Here is a 19,334-nt window from a genome sequence, read left to right on the forward strand (position 1 = left end):
GCTCTTTTTCTTCCCAGCTACTACAACAACACACTCCATTTCCGCATTACTGGATCTGTAGTGACAACAGACCGCAAAGGATGATGGCCACGCCTAGGCTGATGGGAATTGTAGTTTCCGCTACCTCCCATTAGCTTCATTCGCCTAAGCAAACTTTTTTCAGAAATATAGTTTTATTGAGTCATGCGCCTACGGTAATATTGAAAAAAATTACTATTGCGGTATGACGGTATTTACAATATTGTTACATCCCTATTATAAGGACATGGCGGGGAGAAATGTAATCTAATGCAGTGCTTCTTGTAGACCCACTTTATATCGGATATCACTCAGCCAGTGGAGAACGCTCATTTTTAAAGAAAACAGACCTTAAGTGCGTCGTTTTTGCAATGCAAACAGTTCACCTGAATCGCTTAACCCAGGTTACTGGCAAATTAAAAGTCCTATTAGCATACTTCAGCATATACCCCATTGGGAAAAAAAATAAACAGGAGGGCTTATAATTTAGGGGGGCTAATAATTCTGACTTCAGCTGTTTATTATATGAGAAACTTGCTATGTTTGCTAAACAACTGGATCTAAATGGACTTGCATAAATAAATTTAAAAAATTAAAAAGGTTTAACATTCATTTTGTAAGTGTTTAGTTAACTATATAATATTATAATATTACTGGTATAGTATCTCTATTATTTATTACATTTTAACTATAGTGTAACTATAATATCAAACGCATTCCAAATTGATCTGCAGATTTTTTTTTACATAATTCTGCCCAGAAATAGCAAAAAACATGTGTGTGGATTCTTTCTGGTCTTGATATGCAGTTTAAAGGCCAATAAACACAAATCCTTATATGAATTTTTTCTGAGTCTGATTAGAAATATAAACAAGGCAAACAAATACAATGGAGAGCTGAATTTATTTTAAAATAGTAAGGAACCTGCTAATGTGTTTTACAAAATAATTCATATGAAATTCTTTCACTGTGTAAGATATATTGTATAGGTTGTGTTTTATCTTGCGTTGCTGTATGAGAAGCCCAACAAGGCAACAGCACGCATCTAAAGTGGATCAAATGACTATAACAATCCATAATTGATCATCTTTTAAATACTGGGCTGATAATTTTCTCGTTGGGCCCATAAAAAGTAACATTTACAAATGTATTGGCTGATACTGATCAAAATGGACTATCAAATGTCCAGACACTTCTCAGGCTCACAGCCGATCTAAATGAACAAACACCAAACAGCCTCTCGTCCAGACAGGTACTCTGGATGAAGATGCTCCTGTATCAGTCGATCTGTACTTCCACTGCAGTCTGAGCTGTGCACTCAGATGCACTTTACAAACTGGAGAAAGAGAGAGAGAGAGGGGGACAGGAAGGAGATAATGAGGAGATGGCCGCAGTGGTCATCCGAGAGCAGGAGATTGCTGCCTATGAGAAAAGGCACAGGAAGTGAGGGATATGACAGTCAGCAAGGTCAGAGTTTTAATGTGTGTGTTTATGTAATCCATATGCGAGTGAATGAACGAGTGCATCACTGGTCATGTGCGCGTGTTTCATTCATGCGCCTGTATCCTCTCCTCAGTACAGAGTGTTCCAGCAGTCCTGCGGGAGACAGTAGTGCACCATGTGACTCCCCTGCGCTGCTCTTCGGCTATAGAGCCTGACAGCTAACCTCCACACACATGCACACAAACCCCTTAGTTTTGCTGGTTTATCTCCATAGATGTCATGTATTTTATACTACAGTGGTCTCAAACTCAATTCCTGGAGGGCCACAGCTCTGCAAATTTTAGCTCCGACTCACACCTGCTTTAAAGTCTCTAGTAGTCTTGAACACCTGGATTGGTTGAATTTGTGTTTGAGTGTTTGACTAGAGTTGGAGCAAAACTGTGCAGAGCTGCAGCCCTCCAGGAATCGAGTTTGAGACCCATGTTATACTGTAAAAAAGTGCTTATTATATGACTTTACCCTGAAAAGACCCCATTAACTATAATTTAAGTATGATCTATTTCAATCACCTTTGTTTAATGAAATAAAGCTGGAATACAATTAATGCATACAAAAAAACAAAGAAACGTATAGAAGAAAATAAACTAAATCAAGTTAAAGTACTAAAGTTATTGAACCTAAAACAGAAAATGTTATCTAAATAAGAAATAAAAAAGCCAATAAAAACAATCTTAACAAATTAGTATAATGAAAAAAATGCATTAAAGCGTGCACGTCAAGCTAAACTGCTGCTAAGCCAAACAGCGAAAAGTGCAAAAATACATTCGAAATGGCGGAAACACAAAGCTCCAAAAAATACAACAAAAACTCAAAGCGTGAAACAGTTCAAGCACACCGGCTCTTCATCAGGCACAAAAAATAACATTAAAAGCACAGCAATATTCCTTTAAAATGATTGAATGGTCACACTTTACAATAAGATTTATTAGTTAATGTTAATTAATGCATTTACTAAGATGAACAAACAATGAACAATATTTACTACTGCATTTGTTCATGTTAGTTAACGTTAGTTAATGAAAATAAAGTAGTTTATTGTTAGTTCATGTTAACTCATGGTGCATTAACTAATTTTAACAAGCATGGACTTAAATGTTAATAATGCATTAGTAAATGTTTAATTATGATTAATAAATGCTGTACATGTGTTGTTCATGATTAGTTCATGTTAGTAAATGCATTAACTAATGAACCTTATTGTAAAGTGTTACCGATTGAATCATGTAAATCGTGTTTAATATAAAAACCTAACAAAAAGTGCTAAGGGGTAGCTTAAATAATGTGTTGGTTTTGGATTTGTGTATTTATGAATGGTGTTTTGAATTTACGAACTGGATTTGTGTAATTATGAATTGTGTTTTGAATTTATGAATTGGATTTGTGTATTTATGAATCGTACTTTGAATTTACTATTTGAAGTAGCTTATTTATGAATTGTGTTTTAAATTTATAAATTGGATTTGTGTATTTATGAACTGTGTTTTAAATTTATAAATTGGGTTTGTGTATTTATGAACTGTGTTTTAAATTTATAAATTGGGTTTGTGTATTTATGAACTGTGTTTTAAATTTATAAATTGGGTTTGTGTATTTATGAATTGTGTTTTGAACTTACAATTGGGATTTGTGCAATTATAAATCGTATTTTGAATTTACGATTTGACTTAGTTTATGAATCGCATTTTGAATTGACGAATTGGGATTTGTGTATTTATGAACTGTGTTTTAAATTTATAAATTGGATTTGTGTATTTATGAACTGTGTTTTAAATTTATAAATTGGGTTTGTGTATTTATGAATTGTGTTTTGAACTTACAATTGGGATTTGTGCAATTATAAATCGTATTTTGAATTTACGATTTGACTTAGTTTATGAATCGCATTTTGAATTTACGAATTGGGATTTGTGTATTTATGAACTGTGTTTTAAATTTATGGATTGGATCTGTGTATTCATAAATTGTGTTTTGAATTTACGATTTGGATTTATGTATTTATGAATTGTGTTTTGAATTTATGGATTGGATTTGTGTATTTATGAACTGTGCTTTAAATTAGGTTTGTGTATTTATGAACTGTGCTTTATATTAGGTTTGTGTATTTATGAACTGTGTTTTAAATTAGGTTTGTGTATTTATGAACTGTTTTAAATTAGGTTTGTGTATTTGTGAATCGCATTTTGAATTTCTGATTTGTATTTGTGTATTTATGAACTGTGTTTTAAATTTATGGATTGGATTTGTCTAATTATAAATTGTGTTTTGAATTTATAATTTGGATTTGTGTATTTATAAATTGTTGTTTTGAATTTATAATTTGGATTTGTGTATTTATAAATTGTGTTTTGAATTTATAATTTGGATTTGTGTATTTATAAATTGTGTTTTGAATTTATAATTTGGATTTGTGCATTTATGAATTGTGTTTTGAATTTAAGATTTGGATTTGTGTATTTATGAACTGTGTTTTAAATTTATGAATTGGATCTGTGTATTCATAAATTGTGTTTTGAATTTACGATTTGGATTTATGCATTTATGAATTGTGTTTTGAATTTATGGATTGGATTTGTGTATTTATGAACTGCATTTTGAATTTAAGATTTGGATTTGTGTATTTATGAACTGTGCTTTAAATTAGGTTTGTGTATTTATGAACTGTGTTTTAAATTTATGGATTGGATTTGTCTAATTATAAATTGTGTTTTGAATTTATAATTTGGATTTGTGCATTTATGAATTGTGTTTTGAATTTATAATTTGGATTTGCGTATTTATGAATTGTGTTTTGAATTCATAATTTGGATTTGTGCATTTTTGAATTGTGTTTTGAATTCATAATTTGGATTTGTGTATTTATGAATTGTGTTTTGAACCTACGAATTTGATTTTGTAAATGTGAATAGTGCTTTGCATGTATGAATTTGATTTTGTAAATGTATTATTTTTTATTTTGTTATGAATTATGAGGACACAAGAATGTCCATGTCATTACAAAAATTGTGTCATTATTAACCACCAAAACCAGTATGCATATGCAGACACAGAGCGCAGGCATTCAAAGCATTCTCATCAACAGGTCTGTTTGCAATCAGCACTAATTTTCCACGGACCAGTGATCTGGAAAGCAAAACTACATCAAATTAAAGATTTGAAAATGAAAACTTCATGCTATTTAGTTCCATGACAGTTCAATATGGTGCATGATTTTCAAATGTGATCAAACATAGACTAGCATGTTAAACAGGCTGCGGTCTGTGATGAAGGGAATGTTTAGACAATGAGAATTAAAAGGGAGGCGATGTCACAACCGAGGGGTTTCAATGTCTTAAGCTGGCCCTTTTCTTTGTGATCCATTCATTACTGGAGTAAACAGGAAATGATGTCACCCTTTTGGTTATCCACTTCTCCCACATAGCTTGTTTTGTTTTGGGTTTTTGTTTTCTAAAAAGTCACAGCTTGGAAGACGAAGAAAGGGAGGGGGGGTGAAAACTTGTACTGCGACACAGGTGCTCTGAGGGAGAGAGAGAAAGAGATATGATGAGACAGCAGCAAAATGGAAAAGTAAAAGTACAACGGGACGCAGACAGAGAGAGTGGAGGAAGACAGTAAAAGCTATAATGGAAACAGAAAGTGGAGGAGACAGAGTGGAAAAAGGAGAGGAAAAGAAAAGGGTGATTGGGGTCGTCCTGGTCAGCAGCCAAGGCAAACAGAATGAAGCCAGTTTCCCAGCCCAGGGCTACACCAAACTCTCCCACTAAACACACACACACACGCACACACAAACACAAAATCCCAAACACCAACCTCTCCATCCTCCAGCCCAGCCCAGACTGAACTCACTGGAGGGAATTTTAAATCTTACTCAAGGCAGCAGCTGAACACATGAGTTCACAAGCACAGCGTTGACCTTCAATTAAAAGTATTTACACTATTTTAGACAAAGTCATTTCTGACCAATGACCTTTACAATTAGTCACGTTAGAGTTATAAGGTTCTATCTGTCATCTGAAATAAGTTGTTTACATTTTAAGACTTTTTATTTAAAACACAAAAAAAAGTTTTATCTATCTGTATTTCGAACTCTAGCTTTGCTTTACAAGGTTCTTTCTGTGAGCCAATCAGCACATCGAATGCACGCACAAGGGCCAATCAAGATCAGTTTTTTTGTAATTCCACCAGATTGCTCCATTGAAAGATCAGAGAAACACAATTTTTTTTTCTCAAAATCGAGAAGAGACCTAAAACTAAAAAGATTTGTGTAAATGTGATGATTTAGAAGTGTTGAGATGAAAAGTTAAATTTTACGCTGTTGAAAAAGAAACGGTTATTTAAAAATTATATATTAAATGTAAAATATATTTTATTTGTGTCTATATAGTCAGTGAAACCTTTTTCAGTGTTTATTAAACTTATTTGCTCATTGTCTTTTAAACACATCTTTTTTTCTTTTAAAGTCTTTTCATTTAAAATTAAGCCTTGGAGGACAAAAACTTTATTTAATTCATGGGGCATAAAATTCAATAAATATAATTCAATAACTCCTATAAAGCATATAATTCAATAAATATTACCATATTAATTACATGAAATTACCATCTGCACAAGACAAAATATTTAGCACAGCCTTGCATGATTAATTTGAACAAGAAAAAGGATGATATTCATCCTAAAACATAAAATTAATTTTATAGAAAGCAGAAAATTGAACTCACAAACATCAACACTGGTACAACACTATTTTTTTATTAAATTAATAAGCAAACTAATTGCATTTCTTGAAAAAAGTAAAGCTTCAGTTAATGTTCTGCCAGTTGAAACCGTTTAATTCCAAGCAGAGTTAGAAGGTTCTATCTGCATTTACCCTGATTTTTGAACCCCAATTTGCAAGTTGAAGAGAATTTTGATCATTTACATTTAGAGTACATTTAGGGTCTTTGTCATGTTAATGTATGAAAGAGAACTGTTACACACATATTGTTTGCTGTATGGAATGCAGAAACATTGAAGCTCAATTTCTCAAAATCATTTAGAACGCAGGCAGAACCTTACAATTCCAAGGTGACAAATTGTTAATGATGACTGCATAAAGGTAAAGATAACAAAATTGGTAAACCTCTAATTGAAATCCAGGAACTTATTCAGAGCTGTACAGAGATGCAACAATTATAGATTTTGGTTGTATGATTATAATCTGAGGAATAATAACAATTTCACAGTTATCATGATTAATATTCATTCATCAGTTTCAAAACACTACTAGTTTAAAAAATCACATGAAAATTCCTCACATAAAAGTGTTATTTATTGCTGCTCAGTAACCAATTAATGCAGCACAAAATAATAATAAAAAACAAACTTTGGACTTAAAAATAAGCGGGAAAAAAGTTTTTGCCATTTAAACATACATAATAATTTTACACTGAAAATAAATGATAGAGCAATGAATAAATAAATTAAGAAATTAAGAAATTTAAATGAGAATAAATAAAATATAGTATTTATCTTGACAGTATTTTTCTTTTAAAGAGAACAAATGCAGTCAAAGGCTGCTGAACCTGTCTGAAGGCACTTTTGATCAACTATATTATGAAATTGTTTGGTATTTTCATTTTGTTTTGTTTTTTCTCTTTGTACTAGAAATATTTATATTTCATACAAAGTATAAAGCTGAACAGTCAGTGACGCCGATTACACGTTACTCCCAATATGCAGCGCAAGAAAAGAAATAAACTTGTGCGCACAAAAGACGAGACATGTAAATAGTCCTAAGTTAATAGCCTCAGCCATAGTTAATATGGTGTGTGTGCATAATATTTTAGTCTCGGTGTATAAGCTTGGAACTTTAAACTAGCGCACAGTTGGTATAACTTTGCTTAGTTGCAGCAGTTTTGTTCTGTGCAGAAACATGGTGTCAAAAACCCTTTACGATTAATTAAATGTGATGAATTAAAGTGCAGGCGATGCAGTGACGCAGTAGGTAGGGCTGTCGCCTAACAGCAAAAAGGTCTCTGGGTCGAACCTCGGCTCAGTTGGCATTTCTGTGTGGAGTTTGCATGTTCTCCCTGCGTTCGCGTTGGTTTCCTCAGAGTGCTCCGGTTTCCCCCACAGTCCAAAGACATGCGGTACAGGTGAATTGGTTAGCCTAAAGTGTCCGTAGTGTATAAGTGTATGTGTGTTTGTCAAAGATGGGTAGCGGCTAGAAGGGCATCCGATGCGTAAAAATGTGCGACCCCGGATTAATAAATGGACTAAGCCGACAAGAAAACTAATTAATTAATTCATTCATTAAAGTGCAGTTAATAGTGCGAACATTAAATCGTTGCATCCCTAGGGCTGTTATTGTTAACTTAATGTATTAAAAATCACTTTTGTTAAGTGAAATAAAGCTGACATACAATAATAAAGACAAAGAAAATATATTAAACAAGTTAAAAGTACTGAAGTTATTAAACCTACAATAGAGAATTAAATCCAAATAAAAGCATTAAAAAGCAAAAACTAATAAAATTTGACTAAAGCACAAAACAAAAACTAATTAAAATTATTCCTATTAAATTATAATATTAAAACAACACTGCAATTTTCCTGATTTCCTGATCCTAAAAAAAATTATTCAGGCTTGTAAAAAGTGTATAAAATTAATTTTAGGATTTTTCTATATTCGATATCAGATGAAGTCTCCTGTAATATCAACAAATGTTTGATTTCTAGTGGGAACCTAAAACATTTTTTTCTTCAGTAACTTCCATGTCAGACACTTTCTATTCACAAAGTAATTGAACCATAGCTGATTGTAAAGAGGGTATTTCTGCAGTGGCATTGCTGTGCATGATGCTGTATTCAAGTCAGTGCAACATAAATACAAAATTATTGAATGCCCTTTAAACTATTTGTTAGCTTAAAAATGTCTTCAATAAGTCCACAAACAAACAGATTGATGCATGTCATTGGTTTGGGTTTGAGTTTTACTTTATAGCCTATACAATATTTTCAAGCAGAACTTCTATTCACTGTCAACCTATGGATTTTAATTTAGTTTTCTTTCAGTTCCATGAACACTGGAGCCTTGAAATTAATTGGTGATGCGGTGAACGGGTACATGAACATTTCTGAAAGAGCACAAGCACATCAGAGCAAAAGCCACAGCTCATCCAATCAGGTGAGAAGGACATCAGGTCCACAAGTGCACTCACACAGTTGTATGACATTGGTTTAATTGTAGTTACTAACAATGTCGCGGTCACACTAGAGTTTAAGCATGCATTGTACGGCACTGCGAAAAAGGGGTGCGATAAACAAGATGACGACGCCCAGAGCAAATGCGTGAAAGCCTGCTGTATGTTACAGTCTTACTAGCCAATTGAGTAAGCACACTTTCATTCTGCCCGATCAGGATTGAGCAACCAAACTATGCGTAACTATGCGTAAAATAAAGAAAACAAACAGGAAAGTGCTGATAAATGAGATTATGGCGTCTGCTCCCTCAGAAACATTAATTGACTAATTCATATCAAAGAAAAACTACAATGGTAATATGGGAACATTTTGGTGTCACAGACACCGAACAAAAACAAGCAATTTTTTAAGAGCTGTCGCAGAATTGTTGCCATGGTATTAAATCGTAAATCAAATCGCAATAGACGAATTACCAACCTACTTCACACATGAAGTCACACGGGCCTCCAGTTGCAAAAAAAAAGACCGGCTGCAATACCAAACATGTCATGTTGTGCGGTAGAATGCCAAATCCGATGCCAACTGCAGAAGTCTTTGGCTAAAAGGGAGCTGAATGAAGTGACGACCTAATTATAAATGCTCAACTCTGCAGTACTCATGTTATAACAGGTAAGTTCACTCTATGCTGAATCAAACACTTTACTTGTTTTTGATTGCAGCAATGATTTCAGCAAAAACAGTTACATATGGCTAATTAAACTGCAGACACTGAATGCTAAGAATGAAACGTGAAAGTGTAAGTTATTAAGGTAAAGTTGGTTTTATATTCACACAATCATTCAGTGACAACCTGTGAGGCACTCCCTATATTGTTTACCATAGTACTTTGAATATTCAGTCTGAAATTACCTGCAAGCGCAACTTGAAAACAACATTAACACTGTTTATTTGACTGTGAACAATGTTGTACTTATAGTTATTGGCTGCTAATATGATTTTGCTATTTAGAGTTTGCAAATAAAACCTTTTCGAAATTATATTATTAAGGAGAAAGTCAGAATGTGCGAATATAAAACCAACTGTACCTTTATGTGTAGGTTCACATACCCTGCCGTACAGGTGTAGTTCGCTGTCAGAATGCAGTCGTTTTGCTTGTTGATGATTAATTACCCAGGCCTTGTACAGTTCCGTCTTCTTTCCTTGTCTTTGGCTAGGCAGAACCTGTTTTTAGCACTAAATAGTGTTGAATCAGGTAATCATGGAGCATTGTTTCTTGCACATGACCACACAAAACAAAACTGTAGGCATCCAAAGACATGTAGGCCTTTAACTTCTCTCTTGTAAAATTACTTGGAGCTTCAAGAAGATTGTATAGTTCAGGATGGATGCTTGGTCATTTCGTCTTGTCCAATATTCATTGGGAGGGTGCTATCGTAAAAGGACCTGTCAGATGAACGCCGCTCACTTTAACGTTAATTTTGAAGAATCACTGTGCTTGCCTGTGGGTGACTAGCTGTTATAAACCGCTGAAAGCATTATGTAAATACATAATATGTAATCCATATATTTTATTTCTAAGACAACAACAAACTCTGTACCGCATCGGATGTCATTCCTTCGCTGTAAATGCTAGCGCGTCTAGTTTTTTTTCTGCCACCTCTCTGCGCGCGCATCCTGAATGTTTACAAACATGGTAATTGGTCGATATGTCAAAAAAATGTAATTAGATATTTTCCCCAAATCACACAGCCCTAGTGTGCATGTTGAAGAACAAGATTGCATTATGAAGCTCCACAAAACTAACACAAAATCAGTTCAGTCAGACTAAAGCATTATAAGTTGACCGATTGTTGCTTTTAGTTTAAGTAAAATAAAACTTTTAATTTACCACATTAGTCTCTGCACTCCAGTTGCTAGCCACAAAAACTGCTAACGACAAAACAAACGCATTATAAACAGTCACTCTCGCTAATATCAACAGCTTTCTTTAAAAGCAATGGGCTTCTGTGGGTTTTCACGTTTATGGAAGCAAATATAGACTGTCTAAAAGCAGACAGACACTCAACAAGTGAAAAATTAGACAGAAAGTAAAAGCGAAACTGAAAGCTCCATAGGCAGTCACCACATCTCACAAACACACACACACAACATCTTACATGGGTGTCACATAACTTTGACTCAAGGGTGAGTATGTGTTTATCTGTATAATTGCACAGTCCACAAATGTTATAGCAAAAAAAATAAATAAAACATAACTCCTATCATGTCCAGACACATTGATCAAATCCAAAAAACATCACCATAATCCACTCAAGCAGAGCATTAGGCATCAGGATGAGTGCAGAAACCCCCAGCAGACTGAAACGTCAGAGCAGTGCAGTGAGAAATGATGGACACCTGCATGCAGACACACTCAAAAACACACTCACACACTAAACGTGCCTCATGAAACACGCGGGTAAAGAGGCACACCCACACGCCGGCTTCCAGACACAGACTGAATCCACGCCGTGGCCCGCCCATGACAGAAAGAGCCGTCCCTGGAGGAGCTCACACACACACCAGCGCTCCGTCAACCCGGCGAGTTGACCGAAGACGCAGACAGAGCCAAGCGGCTTACCTCTCTTCTGGACCCAGCCTTCCTTGACGACGGTGACATCGCTCATGTTGCCTCAGTCACTCTGTACCCGCTGCTCCAGCACAGCAGCTCCTGGAGGAGTGAGGAGGGGGGAAGGAGGAGAGGGGAGGGGGGTCAGTTCTCCCAGCCTCAGCGTCTCTCTCTCTCCCTCCCTCACTGCTCTCTCTTTACGTCCTTCTCTCTCTCGCTTCGCTCTCAAAGGCGTTGTGTAGTGGTTTTCCCCTCCTTCCGTTGCTTTTCTCTTCGTGATGCTCTCTCTCTCTCTTTCTCTCTAGATCTTCCCACTCCTCGACAGTGACTCAGCCTGGGAGAAACATGAAAAAAAGAAGAAGAGGAGCGTGTGGATTTTTCAGTCTTCTATTCTTCTTAAGTCTCCCCTTCGTTCTTACACAGTCTGACAGACAGTCATTGTAAAAGCAGACGCACGAGCTCCCTGTCGCCTCTCTGATTTCCCTGTCTGTCTGTCTGTTTTTCTCGTTCTCATTCTCACTCTCTACATGCACAACTGTTTAACACTTAGCAGCAGCGGAGTTGCTCGCAACACCATGACTGTGAGAACAAATAAGCAAACATGAAGTCCCATGTTAAATGTGTCTGAAGTTGAGCGTTATGCAGTGTGAAAGTGTGCAGTCTCATTCACCAAATACATGTAGTAAGTATACTTGTGCATTTTCATTGTATTTGGTTAGTTACACACAAAATAATAGATGAGAGAGTGCATATTGACAATGGAGGTTTGAAAAAATGTTTGTTAAAAAAAAATCTTTGCCCTTTATACACTACCAGTCAAAACTTTGGAGGTCAGTATAGGATTTTTAAAAGTTTCAAAATAAGCTTATTCTGTTCACTAAGGCTGCATTTATTTCATCATAAATACAGTACATATTGTAAACTTGTGAAATGTTATTGCACTATAAAATAACTGTTTATAATTTAATTTAGATTTGATTTTATTGATGAATTTTCAGTTTTATTACTCCAGTCTTTAGAGCTAAATTAATTATTATTATTGTCATTATTATTATTTTTAATAAATAATTATTATTATTATTTTTAATAAATAATTGTCATTATTTTTATTATTGTTATTGTATTTATTATTATAATTTTTTTAATTATTGTTATTATTAATATTATTATTATTATTGTCATTATTATTACTTTTGTTATTATTATTATTGTCATTATTTTTATTATTGTTATTGTCATTATTATTATTGCTTTTATTTTTATTATTGTTATTGTCAATATTATTATTTTTTATTATTGTAATTGTCAATATTATTATTATTATTATTATTGTCATTATTATTATTTTTATTATTATTATTGTCATTATTTTTATTATTGTTACTGTCATTATTATTATTATTGTCATTATTTTTATTATTATTATTGTCATTATTATAATTATTATTCTTTTTATTAATGTAATAATAATAAAAACAATAATGACTGGAATAATAATTTCACTCAAAACTTTATTTTCTTTAAAAAAAAAATTATAATAATAATAATAATAAAACCTGGGGAAAAAACTGACCCCAAACTTTTGACTAGAAGTGTAAATTAAAAAAGATGAGCATTTTGGGAAACACTGAACTCAATTCAGGGTTCAACGCTAAGGATTTTTTTCTACTGGTCCGATCGGGCAAGTGGTTTAGATTTATACTTGCCCTGCCAAAATTTTCACTGACCCCACCAAAAAAAAAAAAAAAGTAAGTTATTAGCTATTTTTTAGCCACATATTTTAAATAATGTGTCAAAAATAAATTCTGTAAATCTAGAATTTCAATACTTAAAAAACAATTGTAAATATAAGTGTTATGCAAACAAAAACAGCCGTATGGAAAATGTGGAGGTATTTTATTGCAGTTTGAAATTATTTAACAAATGCTGGTTGACTTGTCAAACTGACGGCAAACTATGCATAACATCACTAAATTTTTATTTTATCGTGTTGTTTCCATGTAAATGTCTACTTCCAAGATGCTAGAGACAGACATTTTCGTTTAGCCTTATAATTTGATGTTGCTGACAAGTTGCTGTTTCTACGCTGTACTGGTTGTTACCAGGTAACAAAAAAAATAGCATGGTTAAATCAATCATATAAGACGAATCAGAAAGCAATATGTTGTTTACGACATTACAGAGAAGGTAGCATTTAAGACTTAAAAGCACAAGCTTTAAATGCACGCAATTGACAAATAGTCATAGACAAATTAAAAGTTAGTGACTGACAAGGCAGCACTGTCCCAATCGGGCAAGTAATGATCCGGTCTACTGTCCCAAGTGTTTCTCACACTGGCCCTGGGCCACCGGGCAGTCCTTATTGTTGAGCCCTGCAATTAAAATCTTCAGTATTTGCAAAATAATTACTTTTGTTAAGCTTACATAGCCTTACATGTGTACATTTACCATTGTGCAGAGAGGGCAAGATCAGCGAAAAACACTTTACATTTTGCAAAAACTAAGAATTTGGTTCATCACCCAAAACTACTCAATAAATTTGAGATTACATGAGTTTGGGTTCTGTCGATGCTTGTAATGTTTTTAAAATAAGATTAAAATATGTTCATTAAGGCTGTACTTATTTGACAAAAAAATTGTTACAAATGACACTGGTAGTATTAAAATTAATATTTTAATCAGGGCTGCACGACTTCAATCTAATTGCGATTTATCTTATCAAAATTGTGATTTAAAATGAGATTTACTATAATTTCATAAAAGAGCTGCAGGTTTGATGTGATGATTTTAACAGCACTAAAGAAAGACCAAGCATAATCACAAAGTACGCTACACTATACTGTTTATTTAGTAACATTTTTTTTTCCAATAAAGTTGTCAGTTGTTATGCCAAATTAAGAAAATATTTACAGTATTTTAAATCCAATTAAATAAATTATATATAATAAATTATAAATTATATATTTTATATAAAAAATCTTATATATAGATATATAAAATATTTAAAACCATTACATACAGTATAGATTGTTACATCTTTCATATTGAATTCATGACATTCACGGTGCACTGTGACAATGCTTTCCATATGCAATTTTAGACACCTGTGATTGGTCATTGTGTTCCTGTGGTTAACAGAAAGGGCTGCGATTGGCTCTAACGGTACAGATAAACGAGAGAGAGAGAGAGAGAGAGAGAGAGAGAGAGAGAGAGAGAGAGAGAGAGAGAGAGAGAGATGGAGTTTACAACTTTCATTTTCTCCATAGCAGTGAAAAAGTGACTCATGGGTCCTGTTGTCTGCTTTTTTAATAATCAAAATAATCATACCATTTATGATTTGAAAATCACACCTTTTCAAATCCCTATTTCCGTTAAAAATTCAATTCAAACAAAACAGAATTAATCATTATCATTAATCTGGCATTTCCAAACAGTGTTGTTTGATCCTCTATGAATAATTGTAATATTCAAAGTTGATGACCAAGGAACAGCTTGCTACCAGAAACGGCCTTTCACTTTTTTTGTTTTCAGCATTTTTTAAGCATCTTTACACAGCAGAGGCATCACAGAAACCAAACCTGAAGTGGCATAAACATTAAAAAATCTGTTTTAAACCATTTATGGTGACTTTACAGTGAATTGTGAGCAAACACAGACCCGCTATAAATCAGCTGTATAAAGAGGAATTTTGATAAACAAAATGTTCAATACAACAGCATTTACTTAAAATAAAAAAATTATTTGCAATTTTTTATTCCTCTTTACAAACTTTTTGATCATTTTAAATATATCCAATAATTAAGCTAAACATTAAAACAACTTCTTGACTCACATAAAGTTTACGACACGAGTTTGAATTTACTATCCTTTTTATAGCTTTCCATATTAAATCACCATTCACTTTTATTGCACAACATTCTAACAAAACCTTCTGAAGCTGCTGCTGATGAGTTTCAACTGAAACATTGTATGACATCAGAAGAACAGTAACAGCACAATCGTTTTTGGAATGAGGAAGAGAACTAAACATATGACACTGATAACAGATTGCCAACACTTATTTTAACCCAAAACGAGGAAACATCCACAGACATCTGTCTAAAACTACACAAATAAATAACGATTTGAATGTAAATAGCACAAATGGGCCCTTAAGCAGTAAGCAGCTGTTCTAGCAAAGTACACAAACCTCAATCATTATATCAAAGCAGTTTCAGGCAAAGTGAGCTTTGCAAAAACACAATAAAGCAACATATGTACATCTGCCTGAGATGTCAAGCAACAAAACTAATATGCTGCTTCAAATATACTCCACTTATATCATTTTTCCTTTAAAATGCATTGAACATTAAACATTCAATATGTTAATATAACATTTAGTTTTTGCAGAAGCAGGCACGTCCATCAAACCCAAGCTTCCAAATGAACACAAGTAGAGAAAAGGGAAGTCAACATGTTATCAACAGCCAAGCAAATAGCCTCTAAATGAAAGACTGAGTCAAAAGTAAAAGAGCGAAATGATTCTATACCTGAACTGATTCAGAAACTGTGACATTTGACAATGATCTTCTGATAAAGAAAATGGAAATGACTCAACACCACCAGAAGTGTGAAGCAAAATGAACAAAAAACTGAACACACAGTGCTGTGTCCTCGGTAAATGAAAGACAAACTACTGAAAGGCTCTCATTTTCCCTTCGGAGATAATTAACAAATGATGTCTGCTCTAGACTGCTGGACATGATGACGGAGTATGTCACAGATACTGAAAACACTGCATCGCCTAAAGATATGGAGACCACAGCAGTGCCCTCAATGTCAAGTAGCAAACAAATGACAATGCTCCGTCATACTGTTTAAATGAAAACAAATGTGGATCAGGAATATTTAGAAAAGACCAATAAAGGGCCTCTTGACACACGAGTGTTCGCAGTACCAACTGATAATTCCTGATTGTGTGCATTTAGCTGCAACCTTAATCTGCTGTTAATATGGTAAGGAGAGTGGATAGGTGATTCAAGGTCCAAAGAGATATCAGTGAAGCTCTTAATCATTTAACGCAAGCAGGAAACCCTGTACGCGAATCACAACATGAAAGACTCCACTTAGGAATATTTTTATTTAAGGTATGGTTTTGGATGTAAAAAATCCCCATTCATCTTCTTGACCGCAACTTGACGTAGGAGTGCGGTCCCCCCACCCACCGAATTGATTGACAGCTGCGCATATTACCATGTCCCGGTAGTCACATGTATAATCATATCAACAAGAGAAGACGAGCGCAAAGCAAACGGGAATAAAAGGTCTGTTCAGTTTGCTAGGATCATCAATCGTCATCAAATACGATCAAGAGTGAGTTTCACAAGTTTAAATTGTTTTAAAACAGTGCACGTGTGTAATGAATTACAGTGATTTACTTCAGCTTTACTTTATTAGCACAGCCGCGTGTCAGAACAATTATGAAACAAGACGCTTCAATTCTGGTTTGTGGACGTTAAATCAGGTTTATTTTGTACATTAACACAACAGATATCCACACAGTAGTGGAGATTAACCTGTATCCTGTCACATTTCCTTGCAAAAAGAGTGCAAAGCTAAATGCATGCTGTCTGTATGTATGTGTGTATCGTGTCCGTGCTGGGTATGTGTGTGTGTCTGTGCGTGTGCCCGTGAACTTTGTAACAATGTTGTGTGTTTATCATTTTAAAAGATGTGGCGCAGCACGGGGCATCTAGTGTGTTACCCCCTTTAAGCGATCTAAAGTGCTACGATGATTGTCTTAAAATAATCCTGTTGAATGCAGTGATTTGTACACTAGCATTGCCTTGATGGCTGTAATTTGCCAAAGCTCAGTGGAAAAAAAGACATGCCTTACCTATAAATCCAATTATTTGTTCAGTTGTGATCTTAAATGAACACTAGAGCAAGTAAAAGAGCAAGAGTTTTTATTCCTTATCAAACAAATCAAGAATATAGGGCAGATTATCAATTATGAAGGACTCACTTCCACGAGATTCCTTGTACAATACTATCTCATGGCCTTAAAACACCTTTTACATGGTTTGTGAATGAATACATTTAACCTTTGCATCTTATATCTGGCTCAATGCTGTATGTATGTCTTTTCAGATGTAGTAAACTTGCATGTATTTTTCATGAGCAGGGGTTTGGTTGTAGTGCTGGTTCTGTAAATGAATTCTTAATAGACTTTCTCAAATTCTCAGACAGGGTTTTATTATGCTGACTGATAGACGTACAAAACATTATTTGAAAATTGCTTCTCCTTTTAAATGCATATTACGAAAAAGTTATTGGCTGCACGGTGGCGCAATATATAGCATGTTTGCCTCACAGCGAGAAGGTCACTATTTCGAGCCCCGGCTGTGTCAGTTGAAGTTTGCATGTTCTCCCCATGTTGGAGTGGGTTTCCTTTGGTTGCTCTGGTTTCTCCAACAAGTCCAAAGACATGGTAATTGGGTAAGCTAAATTCCCTGTAGTTTATGTTTGTAAATGAGAGTGTATGTGTGGATGTTTCCCAGTGATGGGTTGCAGCTGGAACGACATCAGCTGCGTAAAACATATGCTGGGTTAATTGTCGGTTCATTCCACTGCCTTAATAAAGGGACTAAGCCGAAAAGAAAATGAATGAATGAATGAATGAAAAAGTTATTAAACTCACTAGTCAATCCTCCACTAATCAAGTCCCTATCCCTAATCCATATGAGCAATTATCTGTTCAGATGAAGTGCTTTTTTAACTCCCATAGTATTATTGGTTTAAAAATACAGTATAATTAAATTTACAGTCAGCAGTTTTATACTTTATTATTTTTGGCTCGTACACACTTGGCTTTTTTTTTTTTTTTTTTTTTTTTTAAGAAGAGTATTAAAATGCCTTGTTCGGGAAAAAAAAAACTTTAAATTTTTTCCTCCCCATTTACTATTTTGTGTAACACAAAGCTAGAAAAGCTAATTCTAAAAAAGCTTTAAAATGCAAATAAAGTCGTCTTTGCTGGATTTTATCTGTCAAGATTTATTTATTTTCAGTAATTAAACATTCTTTTATTTTTATTATAGAATAACTTTTTTAATTGTTTTTTTCAACAATATGTTTAATTTAACCAAAAATTGCTGTTCAGTCTTTATTGGGGTTATAACTCTTTCAAGAAATCAAATCAAATACAGTTTACACCAGTTTGATATAGAGTTTAATGATGCCCATTGAATCTAATATTTCACAAAGAAATCTCGTAAACTACTTCAACATTCCATTATATTTAAAAACGGCTTTACTTTAAGTCAAGTTGAAGAATACATTTTTACTCAGGCTAAAACCACATTTTTACTCATGCCACAGTGTGCAATCAATCGTAGAGCTAATGTTTTTTGCTACACAATTCCTGAAATCAGTCAATGCCAAAACATATTGAAGCGAGGGAGAAAATGCAGCAGGTTTTGAAACAAATGCTACAAATGACCCGTGTGTGAAAATGCCCTGAACTGACAAAGTCATCTTAAAACAGGCAGTTAAAACAATCAATATTATCAATGATCTTTTTCACTGAGTCTGTTGAGCTATTCTTTGCACCCGCCAAACATCGGCTGCATTCTGGCAGGCAGCGGCACCGAATCTCTGCTCCTTTTGCTTCTTCTGAGTGACAGGAGACACAATTCCACTGCGTCACTGTCGCAGCCAAGCATCTGTAAGCCTATCGCCGCCGCACTATCAGGGGATGTCCCGAAGCTGCCACACCAAATACAATTTTTCCATACAAATGAGGGGAGCACCCTTGAGATAATCATTTAATTCCTGAGCAGGCCTGGGAGGGAGGGGCTCTCCTGTTGAGTCCAGACAAACACAGACACGCTGCATCAATCATTCCCAGCATGCCGCGGTGCACAGCTAAACATCCGCCACAAGCCTGCATGCAGAAGCTACAGATATTTATATTCTCAGTTATACTTGAATGCATTTTAACAATACATATCCATTTAATGAGTGAAATGCTCAAGGAAAATGTGCCTAC

The 19,334-nt window shown here is 34.3% G+C and overlaps 1 protein-coding gene across 2 annotated transcripts in view; it reads right to left on the minus strand.

Annotated features, from left to right (window-relative positions):
- akt3a (v-akt murine thymoma viral oncogene homolog 3a) overlaps positions 1 to 19,334 on the minus strand; it is a 201,651-nt gene that overhangs the window by 171,961 nt on the left and 10,356 nt on the right. For both annotated transcript variants that reach the window (NM_001197201.2, XM_073919621.1), the window contains 1 exon segment: positions 11,321 to 11,642. In NM_001197201.2, the coding sequence (NP_001184130.1) occupies positions 11,321 to 11,366 (46 nt within the window). In that variant the 5' untranslated portion in view covers positions 11,367 to 11,642.

Source organism: Danio rerio, chromosome 13, assembly GCF_049306965.1.
Source record: "Danio rerio strain Tuebingen ecotype United States chromosome 13, GRCz12tu, whole genome shotgun sequence".
In the NCBI taxonomy this organism is placed as follows: domain Eukaryota; kingdom Metazoa; phylum Chordata; class Actinopteri; order Cypriniformes; family Danionidae; genus Danio; species Danio rerio.